We start from the raw sequence: 21,008 nt of genomic DNA, 5'->3' as shown, positions 1-21,008 counted from the left end.
TTACTGTTACTAAAGACTTTGTGACAGTCCCGTGCTGGTTTGAGTGCTCTATCTCCCTGTTACTGGACAAATGAGCATGAACTCACAGGCTCAGGCTCAGATGGGCCCAATGAGAAACAGAATCAAAAGCCTCGCTTTACACTGCCTGAGTCAGACTTGCCACTTTAACAAGATGCCCAGGTGACTTTTAAGCATAAAAAAGTATGAGATACGCTAGCTTCAAGTACAGACTTCATAGCCAGAAAGACTAGCTGTGTGGTTGTCCGATGAAAATAAAATCTGGCAATGTCTAAGGGCTTAGTGGTTCCAGACTGTGGTCAAGTCATACTAATACAACCATAGCTTTGAATTTCCCTTCTTTTTCTCCACAGAAAAAGAAACAAACACAAAACACCTTCTCCTGTGGTAAATGGTGCCACAAATTTGTTCCATCCTAAAACCCGTTTTGATTTCTCATCCCACCCCCCACCTTTATCCAGTCCAAAAAACCATCTTCAAACCACTTGCTTTCTCTCCATCTGACACCCTGGTCTCCTTCATAATTAATTATCCTTGACATCTAAATAATGTGGATGTTCTCCACCTACATGGCCAGCAGCTTCCTGTGCAGTAGCACCTTGACTGGTCTCCATACATTCCTTAAAAAATGTTTTTAAAGACAAAAATATTAAAATATACAACTGAAAAACTTAAATGTAAAGTGCCAGAGATGCACCATAACCTAAAACTGATTTTTATGGTGTGACAAGGTCTCTGCACAGGCAAAGTAAGCTGTGTCTGACCCTTGGAAGACATATTTTATAAAGTTCTCAAGAATTCTACAAAAAGGGAACTCAAACAAAAAGAATCTTTATGTGTGACTTTGGATCCAGGACTCTCTCTCTCTCTCTCTCTCTCTCTCTCTCTCTCTCTCTCTCTCTCTCTCTCTCTCTCTCTCTCTCTCTCTCCCCCTTCCCCCTCCCCTTCCTCCTTCCCCTCCCCCTTCATCCTCCCCTTCATCCTCCCTCTCCCTCTCCCCCTCCCCCTCTAAAACTCTAGCTATACCCTCCCCTCCCTTCCCCTCCCCTCCCCTCTCCCTCTCTCTCTCACAGACACACACACACACAAAGACACAATCTCTTGAAATTTTTTTATTCAGCAGACTTGGATGGATGCTGGATATAGCAAAATAGCACTGAGACCAAAATGTCACCTTCCCCAGGCTCATTTTTATTTTTTACTATGTAAGTTGCCTTTTTAGTATAATTTTCCTTCTCTTAAAAATAATCCTAAGAAAGAAAATGTACTGGTAATCACCCTCTCTACCTATGAGCCTTGCTCCTTCATTCACATGGTTTTATCCACCCATCACTATGAGATCAAACCCCAACTACAAACAATTCTGATCATGTGAAAAACTGTTTAGCATAATAAGCTATTGCCCAATAGCCAAAGAAAGTCACAGGTACTATGGTTTGGATGCAATTTGAGTATATTCTCCAAAGGTTCCATGTGCTATGAACTAGCTTCTAAACACCATAGTATTAAGGTGGTGTGGAGCCTTAAGAGATGGTTAGACTATGAAGGTACCATCCTCAGAAAAAAACTACTGTAGTTCTTGAAGTAGTAATGTAGCCAATTACTGCAAGTGGACGATTGTTACAAAAAAAAGTATGGCTGGACTCTGTGTTTTCTTGCTTTCTAACTCACCACATGACTTCTTGCAGAGCCTTGCAGTTCCATCATGTGGTACCATCCATCTTATGATGCATCCAGAAGGCCCTCACCAAGGCTCAACAAATGGGGCCCAACTAATCTTGAACTTCAAACCCCCAAAACTGTCAGCTAAACAGACATCTATAGAAACGTTAATTTACCCATTATCCAGCATCAAGAATTTTGTTATAGAAAAATAAAAGGATTTTTGTTATAGCAACACAAAATGGGATGCAACAGCAGGGTAAAGCCCAGAATTAATATGGAAGGGTACTGCTAAAAGGCAGGGATACCAGGAACCATGAATAATCAGCAATCCTTTCAATCAATCCCCAAACTCAAATAATCACCACTCTGTAAAACAGGCAGCCTAAGGCATTCCTGGAGCATTGTCTATCTTTACTACACCCAACAATATAATATTTCACACTGCTTCCTTAAAGTGGGATCACCCACTTAAGTGTAAGATGACTTCAAGTCAAAACAGCACTAAAGCCTTGGGAGGCACTACCACCTCTGCCCGTCTTGTGTGTGTGTAGATACGGTGAACAAGAAGTGATAATGGCATGGCTCTTGTCTCTGCTGTACCATCAGGAATGAGAGCAGGCAGTGAGGAGCCAATTCTACCCTCTGGCATATGAGGAGTCACAAGTTCCTGCATCCAGAGGAGATGTCCAATTTTTCTTACCTTTCATTAAATTTAATTCGTGGTGTTATGCTGAGAGAGCAAGAAGAATCTGTATTTCAAAAAGAAGAAGAAAGAAAGAAAAGAAACCATGTATGTGTTTCCAAAACCTGTTTGATGAGAATTCTCTGTAATAACAGTGCTAAATTAAAAGCTAACTAAAGCAGTTACATCAAAATGCCATGGCAGAGTTCAAAAACACTGATTTAATTAAAAGATGGATTAATCTTCTGAAAGATTCTATGAACATTGTAAACATGTGAAAGCAGTTTGGGAGGCTTCTTCACAGGGTAGCAAATAGGTGATAGGACATGAGCCTTTTTTTTTAGACCTCACCCATTAAACACCATGGAACTTTTTCTAATGTATCTTCAGCCAAAGTCATGGGAAGAAGTAAGGACACCGATAATTAATATATTGAACCACTTTCTCTTTTCTCATGTCTATCTCCTGGAACCCAAAAAACTTCCTGTCCCAGAAAGTGAAAGCATTTCTCTCCTATTCCCTCCTTCTGTGCGTCGAAGTCTTAATTCTTCCCATTCTTTTCCTGGCTGTAACCTTATTACTCACAAGAATGCAAAAAGAGGACAGCAATTAGAGGGAGATCTTTAAAATATGGTGAGTTAACGATTTTCAGAATACTATCCTCAACCACATTTTCAAAACAAGCAGTGATAGAAACTTTTCCCAAGCACAACATTAAGAAGTGGTGCCTGGAGATCAGCAAGAAAATCCCCGAACTTGGCACCCAGTAAGTCAGAATGAGATGTGTGCTGCTCCTACTTTTAGTCTGAGATCTTCTCTCTCTTCATCTTGCTCCTTCCCTTCATCCCCACTCCTAGACAAGAGATGTAGAGATGTCCAGTGGCAAAGTGATTGGAGCCTGGTTTATTTAAACTTTTGCTTGGTTAGTTGGTTTTGTTTTTCTTAGTGTCTCATGTACCCCAGGCTGCAGCGGAAGGCTCCTGATCCCCCAGTCCCCAGATTGCAAGTGCTGGGATCATAGGCATGTGCCACCCCAGCCTAGAGCCTAGTTTCGAATCTCACAAAGGTCTATGTTGTGATTGTATGACAAGAAGAAAACACTCTGCATTTTTTCCCCTAGCCTCAGTTCCCACATTCTACAGTCTGAGAATTTAAAACCAAAATCCTTGCTCTGTGGTAATAAAAATGGAATAAGAAACAATATATAAGCAGATGCCTGGTTCAACACTTGGCCTAGAGCAGGTGTTCCCTGAGTGGGAGTAGTACACATTCATGGGCTAGATTTGTCTATTCAAAGCATAATGTATAACCCCACGACTCTTCCTCTAGCCTGCAGGTGGTGCCTGTTTATAACTTCTGCTCTCCCAGCAGATATGCACTCAAATTTTTCCCAGAGTTGGGACAGAGGGACAGAAAAGATAATACAGATGCCTTCAATGTGGCTCCCATTCTTGTTACATAATCAATTTATGCAACACCTCAGGTTCAAATAGCTTAGGAAGCACTTTGTAAACTTCATTACTCTGCAGAGAAAAAAGAGAAATTACTGGGTCCACCACTGTGGTGGTGCCCCCAACCCCAGGGTTTGGGGACAAGGTTGCAAAACCCTGCACAGTAGCTCTTCCCAACAATTAGGAAAGCAGGTAAGAGGTGTTCTCATTTAATCAGAAGGCACCAGGGAAGTAGACTTACATGGAAATTACCCTGGTTAGAAGATTAATAAGAAAAGAGAGATGCCTGGCTTTTATAACCATAAGGAGCTGATAAATTAGATTTATGATGACCTAGAGATTTAATTTGTTTTCTTTGAGCCAGCATAATGTTAGGAAAACAACAGATCAGGGTTTATCATGACAGGGTAAGGGAAAGCTCCATCAGTCATTTGAGGGCCTATGTGTGGAGAAGATTGATTCTCCTTTTCTTAGCAGCCATTAATTGTCTGTAGCTCTTCATCCTAGGGATCTTGCAAAATTTCACTTCTCCACATTGGCATGTCAATTTGTGTGGTCCTTCTTCGGGTCTTGTTTAGGTGACCACATTGTTAAGATTTCATGGTGCAACTTTGCTGTCAAATATGAAAGACACTATCTCACAGCAGATGCCCTGGTCCTCCAGCTCTTACGATCTCTTCTCTTCCTCCTCCCTTCATGTCCTCTGAGCTTTAGGTTTTAGAGGTAGGGGTTGTGTTGTAGATGTATCAACTGGGGCTAGGTACTCCAACAGTCATTTGACCAGCTGTGGCTTTCTGTAAAGCCTCTGCTGCAAGAAGAAGATTCTCTGATGAGGGTTGAGAGCTACACTCCTCTGTGAGTTTAAGGATAAGTATTTAGAAACTATACTGGTTTAGGAACCTGGCAGTTGTAGGTTCTCCTCCAGGGTCTATGGGCTCACCAAGTACATGTAGTAGGCTAGCATGGATAGTAGGTACCAAGCATGGATTCACTCCTGTTTGTGTGGTCCCATGATGTATTATACAAACCTGAGTGGTCATACCTAAACACATATACATACAAGCAACACTAAAGGGACTTGGCACGTTGTACATATGTGCATGTATATGTATCTCTCTCTCTCTCTCTCTCTCTCTCTCTCTCTCTCTCTCTCTCTCTCTCTCTGTGTGTGTGTGTGTGTGTGTGTGTGTGTGTGTGTGTCTGTGTGTGTGTGTGTGTGTGTGTGTGTGTGACAACAATAAAGAATAAGAGGTCATGAATTTCAGAGGGAGTGAGGGGAATGCAGAAGAATTGGTAGGGGAAATGTTATAAATATGGTATTCATATATTAAATTCTCAAAAAATAAATTCACTTAAGCCATCTGAGGAATTTTATTTTATTTTTTTCATCTGAGAAATTTTAAATATTCATTTTTCTGTATTTGCTCCACCCAGGAGAATCCAGTTCAAGGTCTGGGGATCTGCACTGAAGGCCACCTCAGGGAATCATTGTACCCTCCCAAAATATTTTTTTAACCAAACTATATTTACTGTTTACAGTAGTAAAGGACAACAAATAATGTACAAACTGGTGAATAAACACAACAGAGCCAACAGACATCCCACCCAAGCCCACGCAGCAAAACAGGAAACAAGAACATTTTCCTCAGGATTTTAAGCAAGCGAGAGATGGTAGGTCAGTGTCAGGTGACTATAAAAGGCAGAAATGGCCATCAAGCAGCAATGGATCCTTACAGAAGGATGACAGGCAGAACTATGAACATTTAACTGGTCTAGACCCCTCAATGCAGGACTGACGTCACCCACTGATGCATCATTTGAATACATATTTGTAAAGCGGCAGAGCACAGTCCATGAGAATGAGGCCACCTCCCCCTGGCTTTCTTTTGCAGCCACACTTTAGAGCAAGTCTCTTATACAACATCACTGTAAACTTGATACTTAGCCAATTACCTTCTTAAATAGAAACCATAATTATGTATCAGAACCAAGTACTAGAAAGAATCTGAGGCCACATTCAATTTCCAAAAGAGATAGGGCAAGTACTTTCTTCTACATCATGAAAAGGGAAGAGAGTGGGTTTCACTGTACCAGCCTTGCCCAGGTACCCACTCCCAGACACCAAGTAGAAAGGGGCGTGTGCAGGAATAGTTGGGTCACAGTACTTAAGGACTCCTTACATTTTTAAAAAGCATTGGTCTTTTCCCTTGAACTTCACCATATGTTTGAGAAAGCTCAAATTTATAGTATTTCACATTTTTATATTCTTTGCCTACAACAAATAGGTGGACTTCTGTCCCTCTCCCCCCTCTCAACATCCCATAGGCATGCCCACTGGGGAATGTGCCCACAAGCTCTCTATTTGATTAGGACAAATCAAACTAGAGGTAACCACAGTTCTGGGGGGGCAGAGTTGGGCCACAGGCTGAGAGTCTACATCCAGCCCCAAGTTTGGGGGGGGGATATTTTAGGGATGGGAGGAAACAGAAACAAAAACAAAAACAAAAAAACAAATCCCCAAACCTCACATCTCATTTCCCTAAACCAAACACTCTTGTTGGCCAAGTTACATAATACTTGCATCCCTGCATTATGGTCTGTAGTTCACTCCAAGCAGTGACTCTGGCTTCTGCTGACTCTTCTGTGATTGGCGTGGCTGCATGGTCACCATTCAATAGCAAATGTCAGGACAATGGTTGGGTATGGGGGCCGTCCCTCGGGGAGCTGTTCCTCCTGTCTGCTGCTGGAATACGTCAATGGTGTCCTCATCCTCCATCTCCAGCTGGGCTGGAGTGTCTGTTTCTTTGATGGGTTGTCCATCAAACCGGAATCGAATCTGCCTCATTGACAAGCCCTGCCTCTCACAGTAGGCCTTCATCAGCTTGCTCAGTGGAGTGTGCCGCTTGATCTTGAACTGCACCACTGAGCCATCCTGCCCCACCACTTTCAGGTTGATGTGGTCATTCTCTGTCTTCACTCCCTCCTTGGGCTTCTCTTCCGACATGGTTGTGCGTCAGTGGCGACGGCGGGAAGTGCAGCGGGGACCGGTGGCACTGGAGCAGGCAAGTCATGCTCTCTCCCTCCCAAAATATTTTAACCTGTTTCATTTTTTGTAATGCTGGGTATCAAATCCAAGGCCTTAAAAGTGCCAGATAAGGACTCTACCCCTAGATATACACTGCAGACCTTGTCTTTTGTCTAATTTCTACCTTCTTACACCTCTCTCTCTCTCTCTCTCTCTCTCTCTCTCTCTCTCTCTCTCTCTCTCTCTCTCTCCCTCTCTCTTTCTCCAGCTTTCCATCACAGGACCTAGAGGGCTCAAGGGAAATAAATCCAAACATTGTTACTAAGCTCTGTGTGGACCACAGAGGTAAAGACAACCTTTTCTTCCTTTTGCTCTCCCCACCCACAAGACAAAGAAAACGTTACAGAGCGCTGCATTCTTCCCCATCACAAGATACCCTCCACCATGGCCATCTCTAGTCTTTTCCTCATATTCATACTTTCAAATTTCTTCAACTGATGTTTTTTTTGCCATTCACTGCTGGAGACTGATAGAAAGTATGGATCTCCTATGGCTTGAGTATGCCCCTCAAAAGTTCATGTGTTAGGATGTTCATTCTCAGTGCAGCAGCATAGTCCAGCAGGATTCAGCAGGAGGTGTCTGGGCCATAGACAGAACTGGAGCTTTTGTGAATGGATACCAGTGCTTGCTGTGGTTTCAGTGTAAGCTGTCCCTTAAATATTCATGAATGGGAGACTTGATCTTCAGGGTTATGGTATGAAAAATGATGAAAAACCTTATAAAAATGGAGGTGAATAGATGTTTCAGTCAGTAGGGTCATTAAGATTGCTCCTCTTGGGAGGGATTAAAGTACTTCTCATGAGACCTTGTTGAGTTCTCTTGAGAACAAGTTGTTATAAGAGGAAGCTTAAGCACCCTGAATCTCTTCATGGTTTCCTCTCTGGTCATGTGATTTCTTCCTCTCTCATGCACCCTAGCCTTCATAATCTATACTGTTAATCTAATATCTCATATTGGAATATCAGAACATTAAGGTAGCCAAGATTTTTGTTGCAGTTTTGAGATTCTGCAAAAAGACAAATTATAACCAACTGAGAGGGAGAGGGGAGAGGAGAGGAGAGAGAGAGAGAGAGAGAGAGAGAGAGAGAGAGAGAGAGAGAGAGAAGAGAAGAGAAGAGAAGAGAAGAGAAGAGAAGAGAAGAGAAGAGAAGAGGAGAAGAGGAGAGGAGAGGAGAGGAGAGGAGAGGAGATGGGGTGGGGGGAGCAATCCCATTTTAAACTCCAAACTCGAGATACCCTGGAGGGCAACAGCTGGTTGTCAGTTGCCTTGGAAACAACATTCTAATTTCCAGTCACGAGAAATTTAAGTGAAGCTATGATCTGATAAGCAGCTAAGGTCTTCTTGTTCATTGTCGATGTCAAAACAGAAATGAAGGTTGTTCTGAAAACATCAGAATTCATGTTCTCATGAGTCTCTAGAGAAAAATCACTACATTGACTGAAATCAGAACTGTGAATTGTTTACAAGGCCAAGTTTTTATTTTTAAGACCAAGGACTAAGCAAGAAAGGGGCACTTTCTAAAATGTGTACAGGTAGTTTCCAGTGATTGGATATGTGTGTTCTAAGGGTTTATGTAAAGTTCCTGAAATTTAGAATACAATTTCTACCAAAATGATATACAAAAGCAGTTTAATTTGCTTTTGTAATAGCTCCCCCAAACTTAGCTCAGCCTGCCTGAATTTATTTAGAAGGAATAAATAAATATTTAGCCACAACTTTCGTGCCAGACACCAAGCCAAGCATGAGCATTGAAACCGCTGCTATTGACGCACCATCTAAGCTTGGCTCACTTCTGAGTTCTCCACAGCCGTTTCTCACATGAAGCACTTACATCTTCCATTTCTCTGCCTGAAAACTCTGTCCAGAGACAACAAAATTATCTTATCACTGCTCAGTTTAAATGTGAAATGTCCCCCCACCCACCCACCCACCCATATGTTCCTGCACTGTTTTGAAAGGTTGTAGAAACTTCAGAAGATAGAGCTAGAGGAAGTAAGTCACCAGAGGCAGGCCTTGATGGTTCATAGATCAGCCCTATAGTTCATCCTCAGCTCCCTGAAGGCAAATGCAATGTGACTAGTTACTTCATAGTCTTGCCACCACACCAGACCACTAGTCAATCCTCACTATGGACTAGATTAACTCAAACTGTACTCTAAAATTAACCCTCTTTCCCTTAAATCACTTCTTGTCAGGTCACAGCAATTATAAAAGTAACTAACACAGAAAATTGATAAGAAGGATTGGGACCATTGCTATGATAAACTTGGACATACTGTTCATAGGTTTTCAGTATTTGTTTGCTGGAGGAATGTAGAAGAGTTTGGAGCTATAGGCTAAAGAACCCTTAGAATGCTGTAAGCAGAACTTAATGGGCCATTACAGAAAGCCACTGAGGCCAGTAAATGTGAGGAATGGTGAGATTCCTTGCAAGGAGATCCTAAGACATGAAGCTGGAAAGATGAGGCCTAAGTTGTAATGGACACCTTAGGACATTAACGATGGCAAGACTGAAGAATGTCTACCAAAGAAATCTGTAAGCACAGAGTGGAGCTGGCCCAAGAGATAGGCTGCATGTGTGCTGTAGGCTGCCAAGCCAGAGGAGTATGGCTTCCCAAGCACATTGGAGCCCAGATGATCCTATCACAAGCCCCAGATACCAGATGTAGAGCTACAGGATTTTACGCTTTTTCCTGTTGGGTTTTGATGTTGCTTTGGTCCCATCTTTCCGTGTTATGTCCCTATTTCTTCCTCTTGGAATATGAAGTTTATGCTATGCCTTTATATATTAGAAAGATACAGTAGTTTTTATAGGTACTCACAGTTAAGAAATTGCCTTGAGTATCAAAAAAGACTTTTGATTTTTGAATAATATTGAGACTGTTAAAGATTATGGAGACTTGGGAGGCCGGACTGAATGCCTTTTGAATGATGAGATGGCTATGAGCCGATGGGGAAAAGGGGTAGAATGTTGTGATTTCAATGTGACATGTCCCTCATAGGATCCTGTGTTTGAACACTTCTTCCCCCGCTGGTAGCCTTTTGGAAACGTTGTGACATCTTGGAAGGGGTCGCTGGGAGGAACCTTAAGGGTGTAAGCCAACCCCACTTCCTGTTTACTCTCTGCTTCCTGACAGTAGATGCAGTGTTACCAGTTGCTTCATGCTTCTGCCATCCAGCCTTCCCTGCCATGGTGAACTTCAACCTATAAACCAAAATAAATCTCTTTTCCCTCATGTTGTTCTGTATCAGGTATCTGGACATGGAAACAGGAAAAGTAATTAACACACACCCTGAAAAAGACACTGTTATGAGTGATTAAGGGAATGACCTATGATATCTCTGCTTTTGGTTTTCAATGAATAAATTTATTAAGTACATAGGAATTGAAAGTAGAAGAATGGGGCTGGAGAGATGGCTCAGAGGTTAAGAACACTGACTGTTCTTCCAGAGGTCCTGAGTTCAATTCCCAGCACCCACATGGTGGCTCACAACCATCTATAATAGGATCTGATGCCCTCTTCTGGCCTGCAGACAGAACACTCACTATATACATAATACATAAATAAATCTTAAAAAAAAAAAAGAAAGTAGAAGAATGACTTGTGAGTACAGATACAAAGAAGCAGCAGACAGATAACGAAATATTATCAAATTGCTAGTTCAGGACATCCAACAAAGATGACTTAAGTAGCCCAGTAGTAGCATCATCGGATTGGAGACTTATAAACATCCAGCAGACCAGAGAAACTCTGTTGAGACATCCAGCTAGAGTTCCTGATCAAGAGTCCTTGGAAGATCAGAGCGTTCACATGGGTGAGGCTTCCAAATAAAAGCAAGTAGCAGCAGACAGATAACATCAACAGATTGGGGGCTTACAAACATCCAACAGATGAAGCACTTAGGTGGAGCTTGCAATTGAACTTTCTTACTGGGGATGAGCTTCCCATAGCAGAACTTTAGACTTCCCCTTCCCACTGCTGGCATCTTTACACCATGGGGTAAACAACAATAACAGCTGTTGAAAATTGGTTATCTTCTAACTGTCCTCAAGAAAACAGCATTTTTACTCTTAGGTGGTTTTGCTATTCTCTTCCTTCACTGTCACAGCGTGAGGGAGGTCAGATGATTCCCAGACAAAGAGCCTTGGAGGGCATTTTAGAGAACACTTGAAAGAAAGATGCTGGAGTTTGGGACAGAGGGCTTAAAGCACATGACAATTTCCCAATATAATGAACATTAGGAAAGGAAGCTGCTAGGTGAATGTTCTAGCCTTCTGTCTCTTTGATAGAGACAATCATGAGGTGCTTTGTGCATACATTTTAATAATATTCTTAGTAGGGACAATTGACAGAAGCAGCAGTGTACTCATTTTACACATCCCTCGTGGCTCTTCCTTCCTGGCTCACTTTTGTCACTTGTCAAATATGATTCCTAACATCACCATTGGCAGTCTTTGTTTCTGTTTTCGATTTCATATGAGCAAAACGACGATTCCTCAGAGACGAGTAAGGCTCTTCCCAGTGTGAATCTCCCGATTTGCTGGAATTTGCAGACACGTGAACATTACATTGAAGTGCAAGGATACAGAGTGGGACAGTCTTCAACAAAAAGAAAGAGATGGGTAGAAAACAGTTTCTAGTAGAGCTTCTGAGAGAAGCAGTACTGGAACTGATTCTTAGAGAATGGATGGGACTTAGGGAATTCAAAAAGAGGGAATGAGCTTCCAGAAGAGAAGAGAAACGTTTTAAGAACATGGCCACATGGTAAGCACAAGTAAATAGCACCTCCATGAACCTCATTTTCTTTATGTGTCAAACAGAAGTAATAAAATGCTATGAGAATCAAATAAGCCATAGTACGTACAGCAGCAGGTATGAAGTCTGGCTTACGAGAATCCAATAACGCTAATAGTGTTATAATCTTCAGTGGTATCTCATTCAAACAGTGTTTTTCAACTGGAAGCGATTCTATGCCCTCCCCCATCCAGATAGCATTTTCAAAATGTCTCATTTGGAGATGTTTTAAGTTGTTGCAAGAGGCTGAGGTGTTAACACTACCATTTGGTACACAGAGGTTGTCTCAGCTAAGGTTTCTATTGCTTGCTGTGATGAAACACCATGACCAAAGCAAGGGTTTATTGGGCTTACACTCCCACATTGTAGTCTGTCACTGAAGGAAGTCAGGACAGGAAGGCAAGCAGGGCAGGAATCTGGAGTCAGAAGCTGATGTAGAAGCCATGGAGAGGTACTACTTACTGGCTTGCTCCTCCTGGCTTGCTCAGTCTGTTTTCTTATTGAACCCAGGACCACCAGCCCAGGAATGGCAGCACACACAATGGACTGGGTCATCCAGTCGCTAATTAAAATTCTCTATAGGCTGGCCCACAGCCTGATCTTAGGGAGGTATTTTCCTCAATCAAAGTTTCCTCCTCTCAGATGACTACAATTTGTATCAAGTTGACAAAAATCTCGCCAGCACAGAGGTGGAAGATGTTCCCGCAACTTCTTAGAATGCACAGGACAACCCTTACAACAACAAAAGTCATGAAGCTCCTAATCCAATAGTGCCAAGATTAAGGAAATGTACTATGTCCTCACAGGACCAATAATCTGGTAATGTGCCCTTTTCTCTGTGAGGCTAAGCACACCTCTGTTCCTCTCCACTTTTAACATCTTTAAAATCAAGGAATCTTAGCATGGGAAGAAGTTGTATCTATTTGAGTCTCCCAGAAACCAACTCTGAAAGTAGGTTTGAGCGTGGGTAGCTGGGAAGGAGAGAAAACAAAAGAATGAAGAAGCTAGCCAAGGAGCAGAAGAGATAATAAAGGATGAAAAGTGAGCACAGAGGTGGGCAGCTGGAGCCAGGAGCCAAGGTAGGATGTGCCTCAGTCATCCTACCTGGGTAGTGTGGCTTAGGGTGTTCATCCACTACCTCACAACTATCACTAGTTGAAGGCCTCTCATTGATCTCCTGGAACTTTCTGTCTTCCACTGGATTAATAAAGTGGACTTTGAGGCCAGAGAGAACTCTAAAGCAACAAAGTGTAAGTTTGGGATGTTAGAAATCTGGCTAATGTGTGCTGAATTAGTAAGCGTGACAGGATATGGATAGAGCCATGACAGCATCTGCCAAAACACAGCTTTGTTTACCTGTGGCTTTGCTCAGAAACATGAGCTCTGGAGCTTATTTGCTTGGATGTAAGTTGACTCACTGTGTAATTTTGAGCAAATTACTAGTCTACCTCCAGTTTCCTTCATTCCCAAAGACAAATGAAGTGATGTCAACCTCGTGAAGCTGCCCTGAGGATTCAATAAGAGATTACGTGGGGACTGGAAAGATGACTCAGAGGTTCAAAGCACTTGTTGCTCTTACAGAGGACCCAGGTTTGTTTCTCAGCACCAACATGGTGCTTCATATCCATCCACAACTCCAGTTCAGGGGAATATGGTGCCCTCTTATGACCTCCACAGGCACCAGGCATGCATGTGGTGCAAAGACTTATGTGCAGGCAAAACATGCATACACCTGAAATAACTTTTAATCTTGAAAAAAAGAAGAAGAAAATACAAGTGAGTCATATCCAGTGCCTCTTAGAGAGCCTTGGCCATTATGATGATGGAGGTTGTGACAATATCTAACAATAGTAGAGAATTTACTTTGATCCAGGCACTCTGTTTTAGTATGCAGCCTGTACTAGCTCAGCTCATCTTGTCAATGATTGAGGTAGAAATCACTGCTACAGCTCTTTTGCGTGTGAATACAAGGGACTAAGTCAGCAGTTCTCAACCTGTGGGTCATGACCCCTTTGCGAATCAAATGACCCTTTAGCCTAAGATCACCAGAAAACACAGATTACAATTCAAAACAGTAGCAAAAATTCATTAAATTCATAACATTAGCAAAAGTTACAATTATGAAGTAGCAACAAAAATAATTTTATAGTTGAGGGTCAACACAACAAGAGGAACTGTATTAAAGGTTCACAACATTAGGAAGATTGAGAACCACTGTACACTCAGTCAGGTAAAGTCACATTGCCTGAGATAAGATCTGGAAGTTGAGAGCCATCTATCATGGAAAAAGGAGAAATAGATATTCTGGAAGTAGGGACCATGTTGTGATTGTGTTTGCTAAATAAGTGTCCTCTTTAAAGTCTTTTCTTCTTTCAGTGGTGACAAAATCAGACACTGAAATATTTCCTGATGATCCAAGTGCCAAGTACAATCATTCACTTGAATTGCATGGTGACATTTTCCATAAGCCTGAGTGCCCTCTGAAGCAAGCCGTGTGGATGGTGGCTCAGTGCTAAGAAACGTAGTCTTTTTCACCAGAGCCCACAATTACAATGAAAGCTGACCTTTGCAGTTTCATTTTCCAGCTTTTGAAATGAAGACGTTGGGATTCAGAATTGGACAACGTTGTCAGCAGGGAGACACCTAGAAGCTGAAGAATATTTATGGTAATAAAAAAGTTGAGCTCTCAAAGAACCAGCTAAATTACAGTTGGCACAAGGCATATTAGAGTTTGTCCAGATTTACTGTCAGCCCTCTGAATTTGCAGCTTTAAAAGGCAATAAATTGTTGAGGAATATACCTTTTAAGCAGACTAGAGGTAAGAAATGAAAACTAGAAGCTTATAAAATAAAAATTATTGAAGGGCAAACTTTTCTCCTAAACTTTATCCGACACGTAAGCTTTCTGGATATGAACCGTAGTATCATTAAAACCTTGGAAATTCATGTTATCAATCTATTCCCCCTCCACTTTATCCCACCCAGGAGAGAGTGAGTCTCCCCAGCTGTTTGAAGAAGAAAATAGACTGAGCAGGGGCCAATGAATAGTTAAGATCAGCTTGCTCATCTACCCTGTCTTAGATTTGCCCTGCTGTGTTAGAAATTTTGAAGACTAAATCTAGAAATGGAGAAATCTCAAAACTAAAAAACTCAATGTAAGTATTATCTAAGATTGTGTGGTATTAAACACGGATTTCATTCCCTCATTTACATTTTACTCCCTAACTTACAAGAAAATGTAATATATTTATCATGTTAAAAAACACCAGACCATCCTTACAGGCATGATTATAAGGAAATGATAAACATTCATTTGCATAAATTTAATAAGTCACGTGCTTCCTCTTAGATACTGAAAAGAAGAGGCAAAATAGTAGTAACAATTAATGAAAGAGAATGTGAGATGGCTCAGCTGTTAAAGGTGCCTGCCACCAAACCTGCAGACTGGAGTTTGACATCCAGATCTCACGTGGCTGAGGAAGGGAACCAATTCCTGCAAGTTGTCCTCTGACACTGCACAAACACATGTGCAAATACATGTACAAACACACATACACACATAAAGAAAGTGTAATTTAAAAAATAAGTGAACATAAATTTGTAGAACAAGATTCAATCAATGCTGAAAATGCATCTCGTTAATCTTACTTCGTAAGACAGCAGTTTTATACGGCTACAGCCCCTCCTCTCTGTCTACAAATGCATAATGCTCTGCTAACCTGCCCTCTCTCATTCCCTCTAAACACACACACACACACACACACACACACACACACACACACACAGAGCCTTTTTTCTCTAGCAATGGTACAATCTATTATTACACAGTCTTTAGTTCTCTAGCAATGGTACAATCAAAAAACAAAGTAAAATACTTTGGCAGAATATTTCACCTAGAATAACAATGTCCAAGAAATTCAGAAGTGATAAAATTTCTATCCAACTTCTGGAATGTGCAAATAAAAACCCTTTCTCCCCCATACTAGCTCTTGGAAGATGAGACTTTATACCTTTCCTAGGATGAGCCAGTCCAATTATTAACAAGCAGAAACACTCAAAATACCTCCTTTATGTCTAAATTAAATCCTTAATCTTACACTTTAAACCACATTTTCTTTTGATTAGCTGTGCTAGAATTAAGGAGACTTTCATTTAGCTAATTGTCTCTTTTCTTAACCCTTCTTTCTCTTCTCTGAGGGGCTTGTTTCACTGCCCATCATTATTTTCCTATAATGCAAGGATTTTTCTGGGCTGTATGTGAACTCTCTAAGGTCCTTCAATTTCATTAATTTTGGAGCTGAGAATTACACAGGTTATTCAAAACAGTTATCACCTGAGACCGTGTATAAGTTGTTTTTATTCTAATTTTTTGATAATATATCTTTATTAGTTCTTTGAGAATTACATACAATATATTTTGATCATATTCACTCCCCACTTCTCCCCTCAATTCCTCCCAAATCCATCCCTTTCACCTTCCTACCCTTCTCAACTTCCTTCCCTCTTTTTTCTTTAGAAGATACTGTTTTAAAGCAAGCATCCTAGTCCTCTGGCTGCTGCAGTCTTTCCATCCATTCTTCCACAATGTTCCCAGAGCCTTAGGTCTAGATATTGTGTTGTTCTAAATGTATTAATTGGGGATGGGTACCCCATGGTTACTTGTTCTCTCCTTTTTGACCAGTTGTGGCTTTCTATAATGGCCCCCATTGCTACATAAATAAATAAATAAATAAATAAATAAATAAATAAATAAATAAATAAATAAATGCTTCTTTGATGAGGCATGAATGCTACATATATCTAATATGTTGTTCTTATTTCAAATTATTATGAATATAAATGCATTCCATAGTCAATACAGAATTATGTATTTAGTTTAAAACTAAAATGGATGGATGTGGTGGTACAGGTCTGTAATCCCAGCATTTGGGAGGCTGAGGTAAGAGGATTCGGAGCTCACAATTAGTCTTAGCTACATAGCAAGTTCAAGTTCAAGGCCTGGGCTACATGAGACCCTGTCTCAAAAAGGTTTTGCTACCAAATGAAAGCCCATATATCATGAAAACTTAGCAGAGTTAAGAAGCTGTGTTCATAACTTTATAACATTTGCTGATGGTGTCTTGTGTATCTTGGGCAGTAAAACTTTAATTCTGACAAACTTTATGTCAATAGGCTCATTTTCATTTAAGTGTGGCCTTAATGAAAGTGGCTACTTCAGTTCTGATTTCCTCTATAAACATTGTCTCATGGTTCTTGATGGCAACAGAAGCTCCAGCCATTATATCTAAGTTCAAGGGAGCAGAAATAGTAAGGAAGGAGATAACCTAAAGAAATCGGGTACTGAACATATTACTGAAGCATTTAGAAACACCACGTTACAAATATCTCTCAAAGTCAGAATGATACACATATAGACTTAAGCTTGTCTCTCATGAGTAAAGGGCGGTGGGGGGAGGGTGCATGGAACAAAGTCAGAGAAGACTTGACCTCCCTGCCCCATCCTCGGTGTCCTTGAGACTAAAGATGAAAGCTTTTAGAAAATCCACAGAAGAAAGAAATTGCAAGGTATGCTAACCACACGGGAGAGAACAGCACAAAAGAAAACTCCCAACAACCTTGAAGCACACCGGGAGGTAAGTCTTTGCCCAGAGCGTTGACTTTTATATCCCATTTTCAACTAAGAAAAATGATGCTGGCCGCTACATTGCTAAAATACTCCATTGGTCCCAACTACCTGAATACTCTTAGTTTTAAAGTCAGAATGCTGAACTGTAAACCCTGAATTTTCCCTCTCTGTGGGTAAACCTGCAACCCCATCAAGGTAAACAGATTAAGCAACTATTTATTTGGTCCTAGTGATTTGTCTTAGTGGACATGTGCTTAATGATACCAAAACAAAAATCCATTCCTAGAGGTTCAGCTGCAAAACATTGCCTTCTTTGCTGAGGCTACATGAAGGAAAATATTTCACCTACTTATTTGAGTTATATTAACAAAGAAAATAGACCCCAAATTATTATTCATCAAAAATTGTATCACCTGTGTTTTCTCAACTTGAATAATATTTCATTTATGGATCTAAAAGTTCTGGCTATAAATCATCATCCCTAAAGTCAAAATCATCTCCAGCATTTAATAATGACGTATATCTTGGCAAGGCCCTTCATCTTTTTTTTTTTTTGGTTTTTCGAGACAGGGTTTCTCTGTGTAGCTTTGCGCCTTTCCTGGAACTCACTTGGTAGCCCAGGCTGGCCTCAAACTCACAGAGATCCGCCTGGCTCTGCCTCCCGAGTGCTGGGATTAAAAGCGTGCGCCACCACCGCCCGGCTCAAGGCCCTTCATCTTTAAGAGCCTCAGTTTCTCTGTCTATAAAATAGGAATGGTAATAGTCATTTACAATTTGAGCTTGTTGCAACAAGCGTGTGTGTGCTAAGATTTGGAGTTACTGCCAAGCTAACGCGTTAACATACCAGTTTCACAGTGGTAGGAAAAAGACACAAGACCCCTGGATCTGACAAAGAACTTTATTACTCACAGCATAGTAGGCAACATGGGCTACCTATTTGCATGAAACTTGTCTCTTTAATTCCCATGAGGGCAGTGCACAACTGAGCTCCAGTGAGCCTTGTCTATGCAATGGGATTGTATCACAGTAAAGGAACCTCATGCTCAAAAAACTCCAGTCTTTAAAGGGCCTGCAAACAAACTCTCCCACGTTATGTTGCAAAGTAAGGCAGTCTCTTGATTATCCTGGCCAGGTAACAAATCTACCCTGTTCTAGAAGCTGACTTCTGTATCGAGGATTATTTTCAATATAGGTACTCTTGAAATTCTGAAATAAAGCCACTCTGTGCCTCTGCCTATAAGACATGTAGAAATCGAGAAAAAAAAAATGTGGGCAATTGTTTCCTGGTTGTTGTAAAAATGAACATACAATGGAGCAAATCAAGTATTTAGCAGAGGTCTTGGTGTGTTGTAAGTACTAAACAAATGTTAACGCTTATTATCGTCCTGGATGTAACTGCTTCATTGGATGTCTTGGAGACTCTTTGAGAGCTGCAGATCCTTTGTTGTACTGGTGAAACTTCAAAATTCTCCCCTGTGAGCGCAGCTGAAGTCACAAGGAAGCTGCGCAAAGCTCCAGATTCCCTCACCTGTCCACCTCCGCACACCCTGAGTGTCCCCTTTTTTGCCACCTCTTCCCACAAGTCTTCTGGTTTAGTGTACAGAATCCAGACCCTGTATGTCAAGAGTGCAGTGTTTACTTGCAGGCTTGGTCAGGTTGCCAGCTGTCCCCCATCCTCACCACCAGGGTGAGCTCTTCAGCGTTGTCCCAGCGAGTTCACCCTATACAGCAAGGAGCAAGGCTCAGGGCCAGTTCTCCTACTCATTCCCTCATGGCCAGCTCACCCACATCTGCTCCACCAGGGCCATCTCTACCGTGCTGCCAGGCATGGCCTGCTTTTCCGACTGTTGTAGCTGGTGAGGGCAGGGCCAGCTCTTCTGCTTTCATGACCCAGTGGCCAGCTCTCCCACCTGCCGCAGGTGGCGAGGGGCAAGGGAGGAGGCATCTCCCTCGCCCACACCACCACATGACAGACAAGTAGTGGGACCAGTCCTCCCACGCTCGTGCCCTCAGGGCTGCTCCCCTGCACTCCTGCCAACAGGCTCAGCTCTACTTTGTTGCCCTGGCCAGGTGTGGGGCCGGGTCTCTCGAGTGCCAGTGAGGGGCAAGATCGGCTCTTCCATTCTCATGACTTCAGGGTCAGCTCTCCTACCTGCCACAGGTGGCAGGGGTCGGGGGACACCTCTCCCTCGCCCATACTACCATATATGGCAGATGAAGGGCAAGACCAGATTTCTCAAGCCCACACTCTTGGGGTTGGCTCACCCTCATCCCCGTCAACATGGTCAGCTCTACTGTGCTTCGCAGGCTAGGTGCAGGGCCCATTCTTCCAAGCTGGTAAGGGGCTGGGTCAGGTCCCCTGCTTACTGCAAGGGGGGCAGATTTCCCTCACCCATGCCACCATATGGGAGACGAGGGGGGATGGGACCAGCTCTCCCATTCTCGTGCCATCTCACCCATGCCCCCGCAAACAGGGTCAGTTCTATTGTGCTACCCAGGCAAGATGTAGGACCCACTCTCCGGAAATGCTGTACCTGGTTATCGGCAGGACCAGTTCTCCCTAGTGTTGTAGCCAGTGAGGAGGTGGGGCCCACTCTGTTTAGCCCTATCCTCTTGTCCTTTGGTGGTAACAGAAGCCATGGGCATCAACACAGAAAGTGCCTGCAGCAAGGCCACAGAACCAGGCAAGAACCTTGGCGGCAGCCCAGGTCCGGACATCACCATGGCCCTGGGGTAGCAAAAAAGCCACCCACCTCAGCCCACTCCTCATCTCCCTCACCTCTTCAGATCTGCCACTCTCCTATTGGGGAAAATTATAAAGGCCACTCCACGTAGTTAAAAGGAAGATTTATTTAGTGGATGACTTACAAATGAAGGAATGGATAGGTCGCGGGGGTCTGGGGAAAGTGTATCGCAATCCAGCGGTGTTCTCTGGAGCTCTGCACAATCAATCTCCACTATCCAGGGTCCAGGCGCAGAGAGCGCGCCCAGAGCGAGCGCTTGCCCATCCAGCTCTCAGGTTTCCAGCACCTCCCCTCGCCCCGCCTCGTAGGCGTGACAATTGCCAGAGTCTCATTGGGGGTTGGAGCTTCCAGATCCAAGCTGGAATGGCTACCCACTACACTCTCCTCAGGACACGAACCACCCTGTCTCTCTCTCTCTCTCTCCCATACCCCATCATATATTTGCTCACCGTAATAGTGCCTGACTGTCCGGCACCTTCTGGCACTGGGACAGTGTGTGTTTTTTCCTTGCCATCCAGGGCAGGCTGCCCCAGGCAGACATATAGGTCTCCTTCTTCCTCTCAGTCACAATTTGGTTTTTATTCTTTCTTCTCCATTAGGAGTATACACACTGAGCTCTCTATGATGCCACAATCCTTTTCTTTATACTGGTTGTAGCAGAAATTGGTCTAGATATTCACACACCCATTTCTTCTTCTTCATGTAGCTAAGCTACATTTCCCTGCTTCCCTGACTGTCAGGTGTGTCCAAATACATTAGTACTGGTTCATAGATTGTGTAGATGTAATATGTGCATTTTTTTTTCTTCTTTGTGTTCCAGCACAAATGCAAATAGATGCAGAAGATAGAACTCCAGACTCAGGTCCTAGCAAATGGTGGATAAGGTAGATCTGGGTTTCCTCGCTGATTCTATGGAGCAGACTCTAGCCAATAAGCCATCC

At 42.5% G+C, this 21,008-nt stretch overlaps 1 protein-coding gene across 1 annotated transcript; it reads right to left on the bottom strand.

Annotated features, from left to right (window-relative positions):
* Window positions 1-6,301: 6,301 nt before the first annotated feature.
* Window positions 6,302-6,842, bottom strand: LOC114702948 (small ubiquitin-related modifier 3-like). Its single transcript, XM_037198977.1, has one exon. The coding sequence runs from the start codon at window positions 6,818-6,820 to the stop codon at window positions 6,488-6,490; it is 333 nt and encodes a 110-aa protein (XP_037054872.1). The 5' UTR covers window positions 6,821-6,842; the 3' UTR covers window positions 6,302-6,487.
* Between the last annotated feature and the right edge of the window lie 14,166 nt (window positions 6,843-21,008).

The sequence above is a fragment of the Peromyscus leucopus genome, chromosome X (assembly GCF_004664715.2).
Source record: "Peromyscus leucopus breed LL Stock chromosome X, UCI_PerLeu_2.1, whole genome shotgun sequence".
In the NCBI taxonomy this organism is placed as follows: domain Eukaryota; kingdom Metazoa; phylum Chordata; class Mammalia; order Rodentia; family Cricetidae; genus Peromyscus; species Peromyscus leucopus.
This window is presented reverse-complemented; position numbering and strand designations above follow the sequence as displayed.